This window comes from Numida meleagris, chromosome 9 (assembly GCF_002078875.1).
Source record: "Numida meleagris isolate 19003 breed g44 Domestic line chromosome 9, NumMel1.0, whole genome shotgun sequence".
NCBI lineage: Eukaryota > Metazoa > Chordata > Aves > Galliformes > Numididae > Numida > Numida meleagris.
Window position 1 is genome coordinate 2,535,439 of NC_034417.1, and position 23,510 is coordinate 2,558,948.

At 40.0% G+C, this 23,510-nt stretch overlaps 1 protein-coding gene across 5 annotated transcripts in view; it reads left to right on the top strand.

Annotated features, from left to right (window-relative positions):
- The window catches only part of SCAPER (S-phase cyclin A associated protein in the ER), a 151,994-nt gene that overhangs the window by 90,610 nt on the left and 37,874 nt on the right, over positions 1 to 23,510 (top strand). For all 5 annotated transcript variants that reach the window (XM_021407002.1, XM_021407001.1, XM_021407003.1 and 2 more), the window contains exons 23-25: positions 7,245 to 7,360; positions 15,494 to 15,617; positions 22,883 to 23,112. In XM_021407002.1, the coding sequence (XP_021262677.1) occupies positions 7,245 to 7,360; positions 15,494 to 15,617; positions 22,883 to 23,112 (470 nt within the window). The remainder of the gene's footprint in view (positions 1 to 7,244; positions 7,361 to 15,493; positions 15,618 to 22,882; positions 23,113 to 23,510) is intronic.

Below are 23,510 nucleotides of genomic sequence, written 5' to 3' on the forward strand. Positions count from 1 at the left end.
TGGTACTAAGCCACTCATACTTGTATCCTGCACCTAGTTTGTTTCGCAGCATTTTCCCATTGATGTACAGTGCTTGATGTTCTGTTGTAAGTCTAGTCACTTGCGTTTGAAAACCAGGTTTTCAGATGGAATGGGCTATCATTATAGTACTGATGTCACAAGAGAGAAGCATTACAAGGAACAAAACTATTTATCTCTCTCCAGTGACTCAGCATAATTTTTTGTGTCTGGAGGACAAATAAGAGAACATATATTTTCTACACTCCTATCAATGTATCAGTGATTTTGTATGTGCATGTTATATAGTTAGGTATTTATATAAAGGGAATAGGGGAAAAAAAGAGGGGATATCAGCCCAGGCTTCAGTTGCCTAGTTTGTTTTTTGAAGGCAGCTTTGAACTGTATTTCGTAGCCTCTGGCATTTTAGATAGAATCTTCAAACACTAGATAAAAGGAAAGAACATTCTGAAGATGGATTTCAGTTATATTTACTAATTAGTTATTACTTTGAGTAGACAGTTTAACAAGTGCAGAATAATCACACGAGTTCAGTCGTTTCTTTCAGAAATAAAAGTGAGAAAGTATCAAAGGGTTTGTGCTTGATTCAGAAATACTTCCTAAATAACAGTTTTAGCTCATTCTCTTTAGGACTTTTCCATTTTCACAGTTCAGCTTTGTATTCAAACCTAATCGGTGGGTCTGGTGGAACACAACCTCATGGCTGGCGAAGGAAAATATTCTTCATCCATGTCCGAATATTGATTGTGGAGGTTTATCTAGGAGAAGCTGGTTTACAGAGCACTGTTTTTAAAGTTAGTTCAGGACGGTTTCACATGCAAGTGCTACTATTGAAACTGAAGTGCTGCAGTTACATAGAACAGAGATGTTAAAGCTGACATGAAATCGTTAAAGCTCTTCACTATTTCTGATTTTCCTCTATGTATTAAATAATAGGAGTGCTTTAACAGGAGAAATGTATGGAAGTGAGTACTTTGGTACAGGACATTGGATTTCGCCCAATAACTCTTGCACCAAATTAATAAATTACGATCTAACTAGGATCATATTTTTCTAGGAGATAATCAGGTTTGATTTAAAAACTTCAAATGATTGAGTGTCGACTATATCCTTAGTATATTATGGTAGTCATTAATTACTCTTGGCATTAAAAAAATCATCTTCTTACCTGAATTCATGCCTTCTCAGCTTCTAAACACGAGCTGTTACTTCGCGTTGTGGGAAGTCTTCCCCTCCAGGTGCCTTCTATCCTGGGTTCCAGTTGTGCTTTTGCTTTCCCTGCCATGCACTGACTGATGCTCCCTGTATGTAAGTCAGTAGCCTGCTGACTCTTATAAGTAACTAAAAGATGTGTCCCATTTTGATTTTATTTCAGAACCGTGCAGTTTATATTAGCTAGCTTCTTTGATCTACAAGGCCAAACCCAGCAAAATACCTGCATGCGTCTCTTGACCCTGTTGCATATTTGTCTGTTGCCAGTGTATCTAAGCAGTGTGGTTGGGTGTGATGAGGAATGTGTGTCAACGACTTGGTTTAACGGTGTTTATTTTTCTTTACCAGATGTCAGATAACAAGATGAAACTGTTATTTTGAACTTTGTATTTAGCCTGCTAATTTTTGAATTTGCCAAACCTGCCGGTATCATTGAGTAAGCAGCGCATCCCAAGGTGCCACAGATGCCAAACCCTGATAAAATCCGCCCTGTCTTGCTAATGAACACACAGTTAGTTGTTCCCCATCTGCTGCCTCTGTCTGAAAGGTTAGGAAGTCTTTCCTTCGTGATCACAAAGGACATAATTATTGTCTGTGGAGGAGTCAAGTACAAAGACGGTTCATCCAGCCTGACCGCTGCTACACTGCAGGCCACCAAAGATTAACAGCTGCTTCTCCTTTGATTAGGTTAGGTAATAACAGTTACTTTAGTTAATAATTGGATGGATTCCCAGGCCATGTAATTCAGGTTTAGGCTGTCATTTTTTGCTGGCATGTTGCTGAGCTGTATTATTGGAACGGAGCCTGTAATCCTATTAGTCAGTTGTCACTCAAGCCATAGGAGAGGAGAAGAGGAATTCAAATCCATTAAGGTGTTGTAACAGGTAGGTAAATAAGTCAGCCACGCTCACTCGGTATGCAGGGAGCTTTCCTGATTGTTTGACAACATTAAAAAAAAAAAAAAGATGGAATTTAAGTTCATTGAAGTGCTTAGGTTCTAGTTAATCCTAAAGATTGTTACGTGATGTGTTCATGGTTATTTCTGTTTGGTTTGCCACCTGTGCACTAGTGTGCATGTGTTCTGCTGCAGAGGTACATGAGGTGTATGCTGTTGTGTCAAAGCTGGTTGCAGTGTGCTTTAAATGACAAGTGCACAATGATCAAAAAAATGACAAAGTCATACTTACCATCACTTCAGTTGCGTCAGCTTTCCTCCTGTACAAACCAGACTGCTGTACTTCATACTGATAGAGACTTCTGAAAAGCAGAGAAAACAAGATTTCTTTGTCATGTATTAGTTTCGTGTGCTACATCGTTGGTTCTGGAGACTACATCTCCGTTGTTATTTCTGTAATGCTTAAGACAGATTTAGGTGGCATCTGCATGGCTTTTGTGCCTCTTCTCTGTCTGTTAAGAAGTGCCTGAATGACAGCAATAGTCCTTTTTCCCTGCGTGATTTTTTTGCCCATTCTCCTGTATGACTGGCTAACTTGAGAGCTTTGACATCCTTTTGTACCTACAGTTGAGATGTCTGAAAACAGTTTTTGTTTCATGAGCATCTAGCTAAGCAATTCCAAGAACGAAGTTAGAAGTCCGGAGAACTCTTTCAGGCAGCAGAGGTGTGCCATCCTGGTTTGTGCTCTTCCAAATAGGGCCTTAATATCATCTCCCAACATGATGTGTCATTTTTTGTACTCAGGTGGTGCTTGATCTGCTCTGTGCCTTTGGTGCTACGGAAGTAAAAGTTGTAATTACCCCAATAGGTCTCTCATTCGAACACAGACTGAAGTCTTGATTTTTTCATACAGTTTAGTGGTAATACAAGGTAACACAGAGTGATAGACAAGCATCAGTTAGTAACAGGTTTTTGATTTCTGCATACAATTTCAGTAAGGATATTATTGAGCAGGGGCTTTGAGTAACTTGTATGCCTCAGCCTACTCCTTTAAAATTTCTTGTGTTTTGCTGTGCATCAGGTAACGTAAAGCTTTAGCAGCACAGAACATTATAAGTGAATTTGATTGTAATTTGAAAGATTAAAAGTGATTTGAAAGTTAATTTGAGAAACAAATCGGATGAGATAGCCTACTCATGTTTATGCTTTAAGAAAGATTTCCTCAGATAAATACTTCAAATTTTGAAAACGGTCTCATGTGGAAATTCAGGCATTTAAAATTATTTTGGTTTTATTGGGCTGCTGTATTTCGGAGAGTGTGACGATATTTCTCAGCCCCAGGGGTGATTTAATACTGTTCTTTCCTTGCCCTCATCTTCCTACCTGAGGTCTCATGAATCTCTTGTGGATGGCTGAAGAGTTGCCCATGCTTTTTTCCCAGTGTCTCAGACAGCACGGGCACGCAGCATTTGCTCTGAAGACATCAGTACTTGTGGACACCCTGCTTCTTCGTGGTGGGGCACGTTCCCTTGTTCCCATCGCCTGTGCTGACCCAAGGCCCAGCCAGGAGCTGTCCCGGCATGGGGTGCTGTGCTGCAGGCACCTGCAGGCTGGGCAAGGCCACTCACAGGCCTGTGTGCCACCAGCTACTTGGGTAGCTGGCACTGCATGTCAAGAAATGGATTAAAAGCTCTTAGATTTCCCCGTCTAAGAAGAATCCTTGGAGATAGAAATGTTTACTAACAGGCAGTGGGATCAGTAGTGTGCTGCTGCTCACTGGCTGGTAGTCGTACAGGCTGTGTAAGCATGCTGAACAGTTTGGTCATCTGTCATCCCAGCTTTGCTGTCTGTGTTTCTTCCTTTTATTTAAGTCCCCCCACCGCTCTTCATGCTTAGGGATTTATTTCCCTGGTAGCTAAACATCGAAGTGCTGATTAATTTTTATGAGTAATCCAGAGAGAGAATAATAGAGATTAAATTAGGAGAAATTACAAATTCACTTCAACCTGACAGAAAACTGTTGTAGTAAAGGAAGCTTTTTCACAATGTAAATCTGTATTTTGCAAAGTATACTTGTGTTTTGGCAAAATACTTGACCAAACAGGCACTTTCAGCATCCCTTTATAGAAGGGATGCTGAAAAAGCTTCAGTCCAAGGTGGAAATTAAACAGCTTAAAAGACTGATATTATTTTAAAATAGATATGTGGAGAAATCCTCTCCAAACAGGTGGGATGTTTCAGCTTCTTTCAGTGCTGCTCTGGTTCCTTTCATTACTAGGTATATCCAGGGAAGGGAGGAGTTGGGGGGAAAAAAAAATCACAGATAAGGAAACATTACTTGAGGCAAAGGATGGGCTTAGCAGAAAGGAATACATAGTGCTTAAGAAACAAGCCAAGTGGGAAGATGTAACAGTGTACCACTTCATGGCATTCATTTTGTTCTCCCCATCAGTAACTGCTCCATTCCTGAAGTGGGATGTAGGAGTAACAGGTTTCAGAGTAATGGGATGAAATGCAGAAGGAGCATATTTGGTCTACATGGCATGAAACACTTTGCCTTGAGAGCTAGTGGGTTGTGGCACTGTCTCCCCTGAGAAATGGGGAAAGTGAGCAATGGGAAGTGCTTGGCACATTGGAAACTGGGGTGGGAACAGTGCTTACAGCTATCCTGCAGTGAATAAGGCAGCTGCGTCACATAAATGTCTTCTTTCTTTGTGCTAGGGTGCAGGCATGCCAATCACACACAGGAATCCTTGGAGCGCATTTTTCTATACTAATTACACATGTATGTTGATTACCAAGGAAAGCTTAAGCTTCGAAAGAACAAAATCCCACGTGACACTTGTTGAATTCTAAGTTGAAGTGAAAATGGGTACGTTAGAAAGGTGGGTCTAGAGGTTTTGTCTACAGGTGCTGGTTACCTCTGCAGCACTGCTGAAGGAGAGGAGGAGGAGAAAGTGTGAGAGCTGCTGCTGTAAGCCAAGGTGCTCGTATAATACTATCCATCTTACAGCAGTATTCCTTCTGTGTGTGGTGGTCTCTTACATAAGAGTACTTCAGGAAGCTGGTGGGAGGGGGTTGTAGGAGGGAGGAGCGCTTGCTGTCATCACTCTGCGGGTGGGATGCGCGGCGGCTGCATGGTGCTCTGTCACAGGATGCTGGAGCTGCTGTTTGCTGTTGTTGGGAGGTTTTTTTAAGCTGGAAGGGAAGAAAAGGAGATAAAGGAGGAATATATGCATAAACTTCAAATGAAGTCTCCACTTAAGGAAGAGTTACCAGGCTTGCTGGACTACAGTTCAAATTGTACTGATCAGTTAGGCTACAGGAAGTCACCGGTTGATTATTTGAACTGCGTGTTAAGTTAGCACACATTTCCATTTGAGCTTAGTTTCTCCCTTGAAGATAAATGTTTTGGATGTAAGAAATTCTATGTGCAGTTCGTGTTAATTGCACAATATTTTTTTTTTATGTCAGACTTCCCTGTTTGAAGGCGAATTTTCCTGAGCTTGGAACAGGTCATTTTAAAAGAACATAGATGTTTTCTTGAGAGAAGCTTAATGCAGAGGAAGCTGCATGATTTAAAAAAAAAAAAAAAAAAAAAAAGGAAAAAAAGAGAGGTCCATGTGTGTTTACATATGCATATCTAATTCTCTCAAAGGAACTCCTCACTAGGAATCTTTTTGTTATAGGATACTTACAGTATGTTACATTATTTAATGACTGTTAACAATTGTATTTATAAAGCACTTATTTTTTGTCACGTGCTAGCTGTTTGCAGCAGGGAAAAAAACGAAGATTTCTTGTTAACTGAAATATTCTCATGATTAACAAAATTAAGACAGGTAAATGCAAGCCTTTAAAGCAGATTGGCAACTTCAGAGAAGACATCTCATGTGCTGTCATTTAAACAGGAGGAGATGACAACAGTTTTGGAGGACAGGAAAAGGGCATGAGTGAGCTCTGAAATCCAACAGAACCTCAGTCATTTGCAGACCGTAAGAATGCTGGCAGGATAGCATTTCGGTGTAAAATCCTGTTGAGTGGAAGCTCAAAGGGGGCACCTAGGATAAGAAGCTGATCTATAAAGCTAGGAATACATGCAAAATTATTTTACAAGAATCTCAAAGCAACATTATAGCACAAACCAAAAGCAAATGTGATACTTCAAATCTAAGAACATTGATTAATGCAGGTGCATTTTCGATAAGGTGCAGGCAGTGGATGAGGTGAAAGATCTAGAAAGGTAATAATTTTGAGTTGCTGTCACTTGCTAAGCACCAGACTGGGAAAAAAGAGAGAACCTGCACCAGTCTTTTAAGTGACATTTTCAGTCTTACATGGTTTTCCATAACTGAAGCATTACCAAAATGATGTCCCTTTTTTTAAAACCTGCTTCCCAAACTCCCAGCAATTAATTTGAGAAGGCAGAAGAGCTAACCAGCTTGTATCCTCAACAGCATCAGTCAGAGAGTGTTTCTAGTAACTGGCACTCTGCCTGGTGATGCTGTCAGGTTTTCTTCCAGAGAAGGGACTGAATTTGTGGTGTTCCCATGCTTTGAAGTACGTAACCAGATTTCATCAACACAATGATGGCACTCATGTTTTAAAGTCATCTGCCTAAGCCATTTTATGCATACATAGAATGCATCAGAGAACAAGCCTGGAGGTTGTCTTCTTCTGGAAAAGTATGCAAGAAAGAGGAAATACCCATCCAGACGTAGTCTAAATTTGCTAAATCATATAAAAAAGCATTATAGTATAGCTACAAAGATAACAGCAACAGATAATGATTAACTTCCATAAAAGTCCCTACAATGGTATGTTCTTATGGAAAATACTTATGATATTAATCTATAGGTGTTACCTAAATATAGTATGTGGTATACACGTATTGCCTTTGAGACCGTAACATGAGAATTTTTACTCCTGTGCCTTCTAAAGAATGTTGTTTCCTGCGTACTGGCATTTCACTGCTCTTTTTCAGAGGTGTTTAATGATAAATGCACAGATTAAAGATTTCCGGTGTTGACACGAAAGCTCGGGGCAGTTGTCTTCTAGGCATCTCGCTTATGCCTGGGTTTTCTAACATTTCTGTTGGTTCTTTTCTGTGTCTCTGCAGAACACGGCAGACCAAATAGCATTTCGGGCTGCGGGAGGACTGACTGCCCTCGAGCATGTTCTTCAGGCAATGACTGCTCCCACCAATCTGAATGCAGCTTCACGGATTCCTTTTAAGTAAGTGTGATTGGTCCTTCCATTGGCACTTAGTACTGCTGGAATATTCACTTAACATCTGCTTCCCTGCTTCTGCTTCCTTCTTGTAGTCCGGTGTTCAAAGAAAAAAGTCATGCTCTGTTTTGTGCTGCCGTGGAAGGTGAAAGACATTTCCACTCAACCTCTGGTTTTCAGACTAGGGCTTCTAATTCACTCTACTTAAAGACTTTTAAAATGAAGCAGTTGTTCTAAGATACTGCTAGCTGAAAGGGCTTCTACAAACAAGTAAATCCAAATTCTTGTGGATTAGAGGAATTACTCTTCATAGCACATTAGAGTAGAAGGGTTGAAATGTCTAATCCCTAAAAATTCCGTTTGTGCTATAAGAGAGTTAAGGACACTTTTTGTACAAGAGCAACCAAGCCCAGCATATTCTGTTGTATACCATTGTTGTAAATTCTTTGTAGATTGCTATTCTAATAATTGGAATGTAAGCACTGCATTGTGTGGTTTTGGATCTTAAGTGACCGTTAATATATTATGGGCCAGCTAGGAAGTGCTAGGAAAGTGCACCTAGGAAAAAAATGTGCTTTTAATATCCTAACTTCGCTCTTCAAAGAGAATAAGATTCCTACATTCCCTGTAATTCATGCAGAATGCACTTCCTGCAAGTCCACCCAGTTCCACTAATCCTAAATTGGTGTTACAGTGCTCAGCAGCAGCTGGGAGAATGAAAAATACTACTCAATCTGTAAGGAAGCATTTAAAAAACAGTGTAATTATACTGACCTCTTGACCAAAGTGTTTGTGACTTGGAGGACTACCAAACTATCTTCTTGTGCCAGAGCCTAGACCTCAAATTAAGATCACTATTTACTTATAGAGGGACATAGTGTATTTTCAATTAGTGATGTATTGTGTTAAGCACTGTGTGAAATTTAATACAAACAGAAATAAAATTGCATTAAGCAGAACTGCTTGCATTTGGGGAATGCGGTTGATATGGTTTCATTCATTTCTGCTGTGAGGGCATACAAAAAAATAGCTGTAAGTTACAGATATTGTTTAGGAACAAGTACAACATGAGGTTAAATTGACTACTGTTTCCTAAAGAAGGGAAGCAGTAGAGCTAATGCTGTTATATTCCATTTCCTGCTTTCTTAAGGCTGTGAAGCACCTTTGCTTTGCTCCATTCATGACTCAGATACAAAGCCTGCCTTTTTATGAACTACTGGAAAACGCCTACAAAGTTCCAGTCCCTGCTGGGAGTAAGTTAAATGTTCAGACAGCATCCTTCCAGTTTAATGCCTTGTTTGTTAGCATGAATGACTAAAGCACTTGGAAAAATTAAGAAAGATTTTACCTTTTCCTTAAGCACAACAAGCCTGCTGTTTTTCAAGGATCCAAGAATATCTAACAAAATTCTTCTTTAAAAAATGCACAAAGAGCAGAGATCGTGCTGGTGGCCTCCTTAAGCTTGTGCTATCTCTTACATTACAAGGAGCCAGCTTCCACTTCTAGACGATCACATGTTGTGTCGGTGCTCAAAGAGAGCTTCCAGCTCTCAGGGTTGCAGCTGCAAAACCTGCTTGCAGCCTCATGTTCTGCTAAGTCAATGCCACTGCTGCTGAGGCCAGGAGCACGAAGCCCCCTCACCGGCTGGGTCATTCAGCCCACAGGATTGGTTGTGATGAATATTGCTAGTTGTTATTATTAGGCTTTGATTTTATAGTTGGAAAGTTTGTGTTGACAGAACTGTAGATGAAATAGCTAGACGTGTGGCAGATTTTATTCAGACCGTAATAGAAATGGCACTTGGAACTTGCCTGTTGGGTCTTTGACACATGCAAATAAAAGGAGCAGATCTTTAATTTTTCCAAATACAGGTTTCATAACAGAACACTAAGCCACAGTGTCAAACTTCAGCTGTTTCTCTGTTAACAAATGTGTGGGAGAGGTGTATGTGTACAGCTAGCTTTAAACCAACTAACCTAGTGTTAGGGCTTGTATGTGCAGGGCAGTATGCTTTCAGCTTTGGTCATGATTTTTCCACGTGTCACATTCCTTCTAAGAAGCAGTTGCCAAGGTCAGAGTCAATACAATTCCCTATGTGAGGGATTTTAATGTTGTACTTAATACATACTGGAGGGCTTACTATTAAATGCAAAGGTATATTGCTATCCATCTTCTTATGCTGCTTTAAAAAGAGGGTGAAAATATGCTTAAATGATAAGGTAATCCAAGTTTTCAAACATATTAATAGGATTTCAGGATTTCTTCAACAAAACCTTTTCTTAGTTATTCTGCAGTCTGTGATTCATGCATTTGTGAGTCTAATTGCTGCTGGTAAACTTTCCCACTCATACAAATTCCATGTGATTGCCACTCATATTTGCTAGACTTCTACTGTATTTTATCATTACCACTTCTCAAGATGACACGCTGCAAAATAGCAGTAAAATACTCCATGTAGTCTCTAAGGATAAACTATTTTAGCAAAAACTTTTTTTTTACATATGTTAAGAACTTAGATGGGAAGTATAATGTGTGCTGGAGCCATCAGAGTGTGCTTGGTGTTGCTGCACACAGTGCAGCCCCTCTGTGGTTGATTTCAGTGATGTTCTTTCTCATATAGAAGAATGTATTTTGAATCTAATGAAGCAGCAGTTTTCTCCGCATAGAGGTGAAACAAAGCCCTGTGGAAACGAGTTAAATTAAAACGATTCATTAATTGCCTTCCTGTCTTCACTTGGCCAGCTATCCTCTGCCAAAGGACGCTGCTGGCCTTACATTGTTCGCGCTCATGCACATTGAACCGTTGGTACTCATCTTAAATTGGGAATGCGGCTGTTTTTTTGTGCTGAGGTTAAGCTATTTACAAGTAGGTGAGGAGATTACATGGGCTATTATCTACATCTCTCTTTCTCCAAAATCCTGGCAGTATGGTGCAGCTCAGAACTTTAATCCCATGTCTACAGGATAAAGCTTTATTATCCAAGATTTGACAATATGCCTGTTGTTTTGTACCACTGGCCAGATTGGTAGTTAGACTTAGCAGGGCAGTAAATGCTGTGAGAAGATGTGACATTTATGAGACAGGTAATACATGTGGTGTCCCAACAGTCTTCCTTCCTTCAAATAAAGCACTGAAGAAAGAAAAGGGAAAGCAGTGGATTACAGTCGATTTTATTACTGATGTTAACGTACAAATTAGTGTTTGGCTGCCTTATTTCTTAATGTATTATTTTGTAATTTTCCTGAATTTGCCCACGTTCTGCACGCTCAGCAGAATTTCAAGTGGTTTCAGAGTTTTATGGTATTTTTCTTATGCTTGTATGGAAAAGCAAGTGGGATCTGCATAAAACAATTTCATGACTTACGATCAAGACCAGCATGTGATTCACATCCCTGCGCTGCCTTTTGTATTTACTGTGGGCAGTTCATTTATCTGCTTTGCGCTATGCCTGGTTACTGCCCTTGATAATTGTAACACATCTGCCAACAAACAAGGTTTGTAGGACTTGTTTATTTCACACTCGCTAAGTACTTCACATTCCTTGGGTAGCCAGCACTTCAAATACTTCTGTTACAAGTTAAGGCATGATGGAAGTTGTCTTTATTACGTTCTCTATGCTTACGGCTTCTCATATGATTTGTTTAAAGTGAACCCTGTTGTGGTAAAACTGCTCCAGCCCTAATTATGTGTAGAAGGTAGGAAACAGTTCCTGCATAACACTAGAGATGGCATTGTCACAAGCAGTTGTTTTGCTGGGTTTCCTCGAGAAAAGCGATACTGAGCTGAGAGCTGTTTCTAGTTTGCTCTTTGTAATTTCTGCTTTTATGAACAGGCGCTGAAGGAGCTAACCTGTGCTGGTTTTACTGTTCCTGCATTTCTATCAGATTGTTCACAAATTTTTCAGCCCAAACTGGAAAACATGCTTACGTATCTTCTCCTGCAGTTATTCCCTCTGGAGAAATCGTCACTGAAGACGGGAGGTAGAGGTTATAAGAACATGTAGCCAGAAGAGTGACCTCTTTGCAAGATCAGCATCTGAAACCTGTAGCATCTGTCTCTTTCCGTGGTATCTTGTTGCTGTCTGTCTCAGAGCTGGGTTTCACGCTCACAGCACTCAAGAGCAAAACACTATTGCCCCACCATGCAATACAGAAACAAGCTTTATTGCTGAAAGTAGTGAACTGTTAGGCAGATTTTGGCTTGAGATCCAAGTCTTGCAATGAAGTAACTGATAAACCAGGACAGGAGAGTCTCTGGAGGTCTTTCACATTCTATCACGCTTATGAACAGTGGGGTGGTGGTTGTTGTTTGGGGTGGTTTTTTTCATAGAGTCCCATTTCAGGACAAATTTCTGATGAGCTTTTGGAAGTGTCTTGAAGGAGAATCGGTGCTGAGCTTTGTCTTCTCCATTAATTGTAATGAGACGTTGCAACTGAAGCACACTGCTTATCAGGTACCCTTAAATAATGTAAAATACGGACAATAGTTATTATGAACCCCTAATTCCTTTGAGGGTTCCTGTTGATATCATAGACCCCAAAAGTAACCTAAAATGGGGCTTTCTATCTTCAATTTTGACTTATTTTTGTTTCCACCCTTGTTCTTACCCTTGTGGCTCCTTGGCCGTTGCGCCGTGCAGTCATTGTGCTCGCTGGTTTTCAGCAGTAGCCCTCCTCCCGCTGCTTCTCAGCTGATGGCTTTGTTAAGAGAAGGGTCAGAGTGCTGATTTCTCTAAAGCAGAAGTTGTGACTCCTCACCCCTATGTAGTGGTGCAGGAGGGTGGCTCAGTTCTGTGTGGCTGGATAGTGTTGCTGCCTCAGTGTTTGGAACAAAAGGTACCTTTAGCATGGCGTACGTTTGGGGAAGTGGGGGTATACTGGCAGAGAGGAAATTCATGCATGTGCACATGAACTATTGGGATCTAGCTTGAAGATGTTGAATAAAATGAATCCTCTTTCTTTGTATTCATGTAAAATGAGTATAACACACAGATGCCTGTTTTCGTCTAATTTTAAGACAGATTTCTCTATTGGATCAAAGTTTGTGTACCAGAAGGAGGAGTGTTTCTATAATTGGATTTACTCTGGAGGAAAGCCCTACATCAGAGGGTAGACTTATTATGCAGTTGGAGTATGCGTGCTGTCTGACATCGCTTTAAAGCTGATTTGCGGGTGTGATACAAAGTTTAGTGCAGCATCAGTGATCAATAAGCAGCTGCTTTGTGTGTGAGGCTCACGCTCTTCCATTTCAGCTGCCTTACCTATCGCTTGAGATATGAGGTTCGTACTTAGGAGCAATTAGAGCTTCAGACAGGAGAAGGAAAAACAAAACAGCCGAGCTCCTTTTAGTTTTCCATCCCAGAGAGCTGAGCTGGTGGTTAAATAAAGTTCTTGCTTGAGATTCGCAGCACCCAGCGCTCGTCTCGGAGGCCTTGTGCAGAAATGGTGACAGTTGACAGCTGTTGTGCCCTTAATAAGATTAAAGTAAAGAAATTAGTTGTGCTGTCTGTAATCTGCCATTTAACACTGCAAACCACCTGGGGACAGCTTCTGTGCTGACACTTCCAATTTTGAATTTAGAAAAAATTGTGGAACTGAGTCATGGTTCAGAACGTGCCACAAGCAGAATGCATTTAAATGAAACGTAGTTAGCAAGCTTATGTTTCCAATTAAAAGAACCTTCTTTATTGTTGTGAAAAATTAATTTGACATCCATTTGCTTAAAGCACCTTTTCAAAACCATTATTTAAGCCTCTGAAAATTCAAATACTTTTCCTGACATCGGATTCATTTGGGAAATAGAAAAGCACAGTGCATTATCGCAGTTGATTTTGTTCTGTAAGTGGGAAGTTTTTGTGTTCAAATGGAAAATAAGTGGCTGTCTTCGCAGGTATGAAAATCCCATATAACAAAAAACGTTGTTGTGAATTAACGACAGCACGTCACAAACTCTGCAGCACTGCCAAAATGATGAGTTAACCCACCGAGCTCCTAGCTGATTCTTTAATGTTTATATTCAAATTGAATTAATCTTTTTTTTTCAATCAGAGTAGCTGATGAAAAGATATCAGCACCTTTCATTTTAACTGAAAAAAAACCAACTACTGATACAGTTCTACTCCATGCAAACACCCACACACCTAGGGAAGAATCTTCCATAAAAAGTCATTGAGGCGCCCGACGAATGTTTTTTCAGTATTGCTGAGGAAGATGAAATAAATATCTTTGTGTAGTTAGGATAAGAAAAGGTAGGTTTAAAAAAAATGCATACAATTGTGCTAATTGAATTTTTATGAGTATTATCATTGTAGGGTAAAAATTAGGTGAAATGGGTAAAAATTCACCACTCTGATATCAATAAATAATGATTTAATGTTGTGCTCATATCGTGTGAACTGCAGATTGTAACTGATTTAATTAGGCTGAACAGGAAAATTAATTACCAGCACAGTAAAATGTACGGAACTGGTGATATGGTGATAATTGGCATATTGACACAGGAGAGGTATGGATGCTCCTTGCACCTTTACAGATCAAACCAAGTGAGGTGATGCGTTTGTATGTCCAGAATTATTTCTCAAGCTGAAGAAAAGATGATACTGAAATACTGATGGAGAATACTTGGTGTGGGTTTTCTGGCCTCCGAGCACTTCCAGCTCCTCCTGCTCTGAGATGCACAGACATGTCTGCTGGGTGCTCCTGTTCCAGCTCTGGGGACCATGCTCTGTCAGCAGGTGCTGCAGCAATGAACGCAGCAGTCATAAAGCAGCCGCTCTGAATTGTGATGGAAATAACTTTGCTGGTTAAAAGAAAAAATAATGAAATACCTATTTGTAGGCAAAAGTAAAGCAGCAAACTCAACTCCGTCTTCAGAAATAAGTTCCAGTGGGCCACAGCTTTGGTTGCTTATGTCGTGTTGGCTCTTGCAGCCCCACGTGTGTAAGGCCATTTGGCAGTGCTCGCGGCTTTCCGCTATGGAACTCACTTGAACTTGCTTTTTCTCACATGTCCAGAATGTCTTTTCCTTTCGGTTTACTTTAGACAAACAACTTGAGTTGCTGACCGTCTTTATTTATTGTTGTATATACTTATGATGCTTTTGTGTTGTGTGTCCGTGCGCGTATTTGTGTAATAATAGCGATCGCTTCTGTGGCAAGCAGAGTCCTGCAAATTGATTTTGTTTATTCTGGAACAGTGTTATCCTTGGTCAGATTTGTCTTCTCTCTGAGTGCACTTTGTAGGACTGGTCCCAGCTTCCCTACACGTCCTGCTCTGGGAACGCTTCAGTCTGTGCAGATGTAAATGCCACACGTGTGGGGAGAACAACAGGGCATGTCAGGTGCACCTGGAGCTTGCAGTGGCTTGTTGTGTTTCAGGCTTTGTTCTTTCCATGGCAAACCTGTTACCTCCTCCCAGGGGGGTAGGTCAAATGGTGCTGGTGTAGTTGCACACTGATGCTTAGGGCCTGTGCGGTTCGCAATATGTCAGTAGAAGTTCTTGGACGGGACTTTCACCTGTTCAGTTTTGCCTACTTGGTTTGAGCTACTCAGTCCTCCCTGTTCCTTGAGTTTGTTCATAGGCACTGCAGAAGAGCTGCTCTGTAAAGCTGGTCCCGGTATGCCATGAATTCCTCCAGATGGGCCTTTTCTCCTGAGGGTTGTGCCAATTATACCCCAATTCCCGATAAGCCAGAAGAAAAGAATATTGCTTATCCCAATTACATGGAATATCAGCTCATTTCTGAAGTTGTGCTATGCCTTTTCAGTGTGGCCATAGTTTGTGTTAGGTTTGTACTATGAATGCATGTGTGCGTTTGCTGAGAATGCATGTGCATAACTACACTTACGAAAAAAGAAGTTAACAGATATCACAAGAAGTTCAAGCTTCTCAAAGCTGTATGTTCCAGGGCATGTTGTTAAGATGTAAACCATGAATACAGAAGAGTCCAGTAGCCACACACTGTGGGAGTTCTGCTAAGTACGGCTTCACAACATTTAAGCTGCTGTTTTTTTCCCCTATTTCGTTTAAATTTTCAGCTCTGTTTGTAATCCAAGTTTAGAAAAACAGTCGTGAATTTCTAAAATATTGTTCTGTGATGTTCTTCTGTTTATTCTTCCTTCTCTCCTCCTGATCTTTTAGGTCTCTCTGCAATACAGTAAATGCTTATGGACTCACCTGCAACAACTGCACAGAAAACTGCACCTATATTCTTTTTAGCAATAAGATCACCTTTTTAATGGACTTGCTGATGCACCAGTTTACGGTATGTAAAATACATTCAATGTAGAAATTTTGTGTTTCGCCAACATATAGAGTATTTGCTGTGTAAGAGCTCCGGGAGATGCATGAGAATATAAGCTCAAATTAGAAGAGTAAGGTTCTTCTGTTGTATGTATTTGGCAAACTACATGTGCCATACTTCTGTACAAATGGATATACTCTCTGCTGCTAATAAATTCTGCCGAAGCTTACACACAAGGAATTCCAGTGAGTGGACAGCCTGCCAACCTTAACCCATTCTGGGGATTTCTTCTTTAATGCAGCCTGTGCAGCAGTTAAAGTATAGAATGCTATGAGTTGTTCGTGTGTGCTGTGTTCTTACGTGTTTTAATATCGAAATTGCGATGCAGTTTGGTATGTTGCTGTTAACTGTGTTTGCAGAGGTGTTTAAATAGCAGGACTCTCTGACAGTGAGGGTTTTAGTTTTCCAATGTTTCATTTAATTTGAAACGTCATTAAATATTTTATTTGAAAACTCATTTTTAATTCATAGTGACCTGCTCATCATAAGATATTTAGTCCTGGTTTTCTACTTATAAATTGTGTGTATGTATTTTCATGAGCCAAGCAGTTTGTTAATTGAAAAGTTATGTACGTACTTTAAATAATTTAAATGACGCTGTTAGACTCAACAAGCCATAGGACTGTTGATGAACACTTAAAAAAGATGGTCCAAAGGCCTTTGGCATAAACAAAGAGAACAGGAATGCAACCTGTATGTTCCCCTCTAAGTAGCTGCCAGCTCATTGTTCTTCACCAAATCTTTCCAAGAGGATTCCAGGTATTAGATTTCAAATATACTTAGTGAAAGGTGCATGTATTGTGCTGGGCCAGTCACAACACTGCTCGCTGTCTGCAGAGCGAGCCAGAACACAGGCTCCCTACTTAATTACACAAGAGATGAAATCCTTCAGCACTTTGCAAGTGACAAGATTCATTCTGATGCCAGACACCTTCCCTTTTATCAGCGTAGCTCTGTGCAAATGGCCTGAACTCTTCTGAATGAGTACGGAGGGTATTTCTTAGAAAATGTCGGCCACCTAGAGATCAGAAATACTGCATAAAAGAAATTTACAATGCGCAGAGCTGCGCTCAGCCTGCTGCCAAATACTGCCGTTGGATTGCTGCAAAACTGTAACTAAAGCACAGAATTTCCCTTGACCCACAGTGGACTTTTCTTTCCTGTGCATAAAGTCTCTTGTGTTCTCTTCAGGCAGAATTGGCCCTTGAACTGAGAAATCTTCATAATTCCATGAAATATGTATTTAAGTAAAAATAAATAAGTGCAGCGCTGCCTCCCTAACCCTGATTCTTCTCTCTCAAATATATAAGTCAGAATAAATTTCAGTTTTCCTCTTTTAAGAAAAAGAATAGGACACATGGAAAGCACTTCTTTTAATTGGATCAGGCTCTGAATACCAGGATATTAAAGGCCAGCCCTCCAAAGAATTGAACTGCCTGCACTATTCCTGCTTTGCTGAGCTGTGTGATGCTGCCTGTCTCGTGTAAATTCCCCCAGTAAACCACAAGTAATACTCAGTGTAAAAAGGGGAACATATTCTTGCAGGATTTTAACAAATTTTTGAACACGTGTGCTAACATTTGCTGAGTACAGAAAGGTTTCAGTTTTGATGTAATATAATTAGATTTTAGTTTTGTTCTTAAACCTCAATCTAATGCAGTATCAGCTTCATTTTGCCTAAAACTCAAAGCTATCCATTTCAAATAATCTAATTTAAAGTGGTCACAAAATGTGCCTTTCCTTTACGAAGGTGTAATATATATTTATCCTCAAATAAAATATTACTTGGAGAAGTTGGAGGGGTTTATTTTGTTTCATTTTTGTTTTGTTTGTTTTTGTTTTTCCTCCCAGTGCGAGCTGGGCAACCAAAAGGAAATTGATAGGAAATCAACTGTAGAGATTTCTGGGTTTGGGGTGGGTTTTTTAAGTTGTGTTTCTGTGATCTTCAGCTTGCCCGAGCTCGTTATTAAAAGCTTTGTTTAGACCTTTCTTCCTGCAATTTGCCTCATTCCTAAACCTTCTGTAGACATGACTTTATCATTTTGCCTTTCTGAGCCTTCTTATCAGCTCAGATAATACGTGAGTCAGTGCCCACTGAGGTCAGTAGCAGCCAGGCTCCGGCTTCCAAAGGCCACGGGATCGAACCTCCCCGTCTACATTCATGGAGGCTGATGGTCAAGAAGTAACTTCATTTCTCTACGGACTTGCCATCTCTGCTCTTCCTTGTCTTCTGAACCTAGATGATAGGTGCAAAATAATGAAAACCTTTTCTAATTGTGTATTTTGGAAGGCTGTACTCTGACAGAAACAGCTACATGGAACTGTAGACGTGTACAGTTAGCTTCTTATTTTGGTTGGTTGTTTTACTAGTCAAGTGACAGATGTCAAGTTCTTTTCCATGCAGCTATCTGGAAAAGCCATCTGTATAAACCGTATGTTTCTGTACATACATCTGTAAATGGTTGTTTAGTGAACAGCTTGGGGTTTTGTCTGTTTCAGATACCTGTACTTTCATGATTTCCTGATGGTCCAGGAAAGGTGTGACGGTTTGTTCGCTGGCTGTGCTCTCAGATAGATCAAAGGGAAATGTCCAGAAGCTTTTGAGTGTCTTGGCCAGTAAAAATTCTTAGAAGATTTTGTTGGCTCATTCAGATCTTTCCCATCCTAGCATATCTGTTGTTACCGGTTAAGGCGTAATACAAATCCGTACTCATCAAGAAATTGAGATTTTTTTTATTGTATGGTTATATATATTTTTTTTTTTGTTCTCTTATTATATCTCTTCATTTGCATGTTTCCCTCTTGTATTCTGCAGCGAACCAGGTGGCTTCATGTTTGTTTGCACTGACTGTGACTGGAATTGTGAGCTCCCAGGCACTGACGTGTGCTGCTCAACCCTTCTGGTCCATCTTGAAATTCCATTCTGTTTCTGTAGCACTTGGGCACAGTGGTACTGGCAGTTCTCTTTGTCTTTGTGGAGTGCTTCTAGCTGCCAGATCACTAAGAGATTAAGAAACCCTCTTCTCCCTCTGTTGGAGGTCCAGGGACCAGCACCAAGCAGTGCTCAAAAAAGCGCCTCAGCTGGATGTCAGCTCTGCGTGTTAGCCTGTTTCTAAAGCAATCCAGGCAGTACTGGCAATGTGAAAAATAACAAAAACTGCCTCTCCTTTTAATAATGTAACTCTGAAAAGCCCAAAAATTTGGTTTCTGTTCATTTGCTTCAGTCGGGAAGCCGGTACATGAGTCCTGTAGCACATGTTGAAAATAGGGCTGGGGTAGAAAAAATAATTTCACATACATTAAAAAGAAAATTTTTGCTGGGCAGTTTCCGTTTTTTTACTTCACTTTTTGTTACACAGAAAATCCAACACCCTATACTGTTTTGTAAGTATGCACTTTCCAGAGTGTTTTAGAGGCAAGCCCGGTGATGACAATAGAAACTGGGTGTTTTAAAAGGCTGGAGGATCTTTCCATTTAGGTTTAACAGCTCGATATTTGCAGCGACTCAGTGGCTGTGAAGGATTATACTTTTTACGAGAAAAATAAAAACATAAATGAGTTTTCAGTGATAGCTCTGTGTTGCTAACTGGAAACTGTATATTTTTTGTTAGCACAAAAAAATGCGCATTGATATACAGGGGTACTTGCGGTGGCATGAGTCGGAACGGAGAAGCATTTTCAGCTATATTGAATGTGTGCCTAAGTGCTTTACTGGATTGGGGCCATGTTGTTCAGCATCTCGCAGGATTAAGTCCTGGATGCTGGGCACAGCTGAAGAGCTTACAGCAGCTCTACACAAGCAAGGGATTCCCTTACACAGGGGGAATTCTCTGCTGGATTGCTTTTATGGAGGCTGCCGGAGCTGAAAATCTGGTCATTAGGCCATTTTGGTTCAAGAACTACTTTAGAGCAACTAAGAGTCTTGATGATGTCTGGCATCGGCGGTCATCATGAATGTTAAAATAGTGATGAGGTGTTGGATCTGTCAGATAACTGAATGCATTTTTCCTGTTTCTCTTTTGTGGTTAAAGCATGTATTATACCAATCACTTGACAGGTCACTTTAGATAGGTAATGTTGCTTGTTCATTTTTGTCAGTTAAACTATTCTGCCTTTTAGACCTCACGAATAAAAATAGGAAGTTTTTTAATACTTGCTTATCTGAAGCCTATGCTCAACAAACAATAATTTTTATGAACATCATTAATTTGTCGTAATCAAACACAGAAGGCAGAGCTTGAAAGGTTTCACAATTATACTATTAAATCTTAAGATTTCCTACCCTCTTACTCGATATAATGATCAACATGCAGCAGTACATCACTTTTCCAAGCATCCCAGTTAATATCGTGCATAAATCTTAACACGCTTTCACACTATTCTGTTAATTACTTCTACAGTAAGAGGTGATCTTTTGTCACTCAGTGAGTTCATATCAAAGGAAAATAAGGTAGGAACGAAGTTCAAATTTACCCATTTTCTTAAAAACAGCATTTCCCTTTATCTCCTCTCTGACATAGACTGGGTAAAAACCATGCTTTTTCTTGCTTTGTATTAATCCACCTATACATTTTTCCCAAAAAATGAATCGTAAAAAATCAGTTCTGCGATAAATGTCAGATTGTATTTAGAGTGTCAGATGTATTTATTCTTCAAATTAGTAAGAATGGTTTTATATTGAGGCATGAACTTGTATAATTAAGGACTCCATACTTGTATATACGAGAGCTGTATGTTCTAAGTATATATATTTAACTAGAAGAAAAAACAGACATCTGTTTATAATACTATTCATCACAGCAGCTGGAAGGCTTTACTACAATATATTGTTAAATCTTTTAAGAGAGAGATTATATATCTTTCTTTTTTTCTTAGGTGAAAAACATTGAGTAACATTTGTTAGCCATGTTTTAAAACCTGGTGTTCCTAGTACGAAGTCGACTCATTTAAATTAATTTATACATTACCAAGCTTAATCCATCTATTCAGCAGGCAATTAGAATCATTAGGCCTGAATTGTTTTAGTCAGCAGAAGTTACTGAAGCAACATAATATTATTTTTCCTACTGAACTTGAATAAGCAGCTAAAGGCTTCTCACTTGCTCTCTTGGCTCACCACCAGAAACAGGCTATTGCAGTGAGTTTTAAGTACCGGCACAAGGCTCGGAGCTCATGAATAATGAAAAAATGTGCATGTTGTTCTTTGTCACCAAGTGTTACCAAATCCCTCCTGATACCTATACAGGGAGAAGCAATTTACTGTGACCTCACTTGCTTATACCGGCTGTAAATGATTTTTAACCTGGAACGGGAATAAAATTTCAGCCAATACTAATTGCAAGTTATAGCGCTGACAGCCTGAAGTTGACTTGCAGAGTTGCCTGGATGGAAGTCCAGCAGTGCTAAGCACCATGACTGCAACTAGGAGCCCCGTGTCTTGCGTGATGCATCTGTGCAGCCAGCACTCTGCCTGGACGTCTGCTCGGCCTCCCCGTGCCCATCCCACGCTGATCAGAGGCTTCTCCCGAGCACAGCAGAATGTCTTCAGGTTTACGTGCTGGGAGTGGGCTGTGTTGTGTTAATTAATGATTTAGAAAAACAGGCTTCTGTTCCTCTGAGGTCTGTTCAGTGAGAACGGCGTGTTGCATTTTGCATGCGATGACAGCTGACCGACAAGGGCCGTGGCCATCAGGTGGTGTTCTATGCGGAGCTATTTGGTGCTTATTCATGGGGCATGTTTTTCCTGCTGTCCTTGGCTAAAACGTGATGGTATTCGTAGAAGTGCTCAGACTGTGCCTCACTTGAGATTTGTGGGTGGAAAGCATTTCCTGCAGCCTGTTGTGTCTTCTAGAGCTGTATTACTCCATGTTGTCCATTTTGATATTCCTGTTATGTCAGGTTGTGCCTGGAATTTGTGCAACTCTTTCTCTCTTCCCAGAATACTTCCTTAGTTTTCTTTTTTTTCTTTTTTAGTTCTTTACCTATTATCATTTTGAAAGATTTCGTCTTTCCTTCCTACCCTCACTGGCAGAAATTTCTACTTTCAGCTACCTTGAATTGTAAAGAACCCGGGACTCTTTTGAGTTTTGGAGAATGGATAAATCATCTCAGATCTGTTTCTTTTTGAAAAATGATGGGTGAGAGAAATATGGGAAAAGTGGTCAAGTTTGTAGCCTTGCCGTAAGAGTCGTCTTGCCTTTGAGGAGTACTTAAGTCTTTGAAATACTTAGCTACGTGGGGATATTTCGTAGTCATGGAATGAATCACAGAATCATAGGATGGCCTGGGTTGAAAAGGACCTCAACGGTCATCTAGTTTCAACCCCCCTGCTGTGTGCAGGATTGCCAACCAGTAAAAGGCTACAAGTTTTGATACTTGCTAGGAGAAGAGAATTTCCTGCGAGGTTTGTTCAGCTGTGATGTGGAGCCACCATAATTCATCTGCTGAGATGCAGTTAAGGGTTCCCTCTTTTACTGGCTTCAAGCAGCTACGTATTGCCCTCTCAGTTTACCTGCACAGTTAATGTAATTCGTTCTTGAATTCAGCCATGGAAAAGCTACCTCCTTGCAGACTGGAAAAAAACCCTGCATTCCTCAATGTACCTTGTTACTGCTACCCAGTGATACCTCCTGTGGCCTTCCCGTGGGTAGTGTGTACCTACTGTCAGGTGTTCCAGTGTACTGTTTCCTGAGGGCGGCCTAGTTCTGTTTTAGATACAAACGCATTGTGTTGTTCCAAAGCCAAGTAGGGGATTACCGTGCAACTGTAAAGGCTATTCCTTCCACAGAAAAGAGCTGTCTTTACTCAACACTTAGTGTATCCTGGATATGTCTTTGATGACACAGTGTTGTAATCAAAATCCACAATAGTTTATCCACAGTTAACTGTTTTTTAAAGGAAATAAATCTTTTTTTGTTAGTGACTCATCAAAAATTCAGTGTATGCATTACACAACAACCATATTGATGACATACTCTGCTGCTGTAAAGCTTCCTTAGTTCTTATACACTAAATTCAGTTTTGACTTGATTTATTCTGTTTTAAATGATGATACCTCTATAGGATTGTATAGACCCTTTCTTGTACCTGAAATATTTAAATGTCTCTCAGCACTGCTAGAATTCGCTACTGCATTTTGCTGTAGTCATATGTGGCTTTTTAAGTGTTTCTCTACAATTCTTACTGAATTATAGATGTTGCCTTTCTTTTTTTTCCTCTTTACTTAGGTTAATGTTCCAGATGACCATAATGCTACTTCAGGAAGAAGTGCAAATAAGCAGGTGTTTGAAGGTCTAACAACAGGGCTTCTGAGGATAACAGCCGTGATTTTCAGATGCCTAATCTCCAGCTTCCCAGATGGAAACAACCACTCCACAGCACTGAAGATAATACAGGAAGTGAAAAGCAAATCCTCGCAAGTAGAAGCCTTCAACAGCAGAATCCAAGACTTGATCAGGTTTAAAAAAAATCTTGAAATGTCTCTAATCCTTCTTTATTACAGAGGAAGAAAATTACTTTGAATTAAGAAAGGAACAAACTTTAACTCTTAATGTAGTAGTAGTATGTACGTATAGGCAGATGACTACTGAGGTGCTGTATTCTCAATCAAAAAGGTTCTTCAAGAAAAATGCAGACACAAAAATACAGAAAACCAAGTGTCTTTTAATTTTGGACTCTCTAGCACTCATTCAGAGGTTGAAATATGTTTCTGTATTTATCTCTCTCTGGATTACTCTATATCTGTGGAAGGTAAATTGCTTTTTTTGTCACAGATTAATTTTTATTTACAGTGGCTTTGTGCATCCATCTATATGGCTTGTCCATGTGATATTTTCAGTTAGTCTTTGTAGCAAA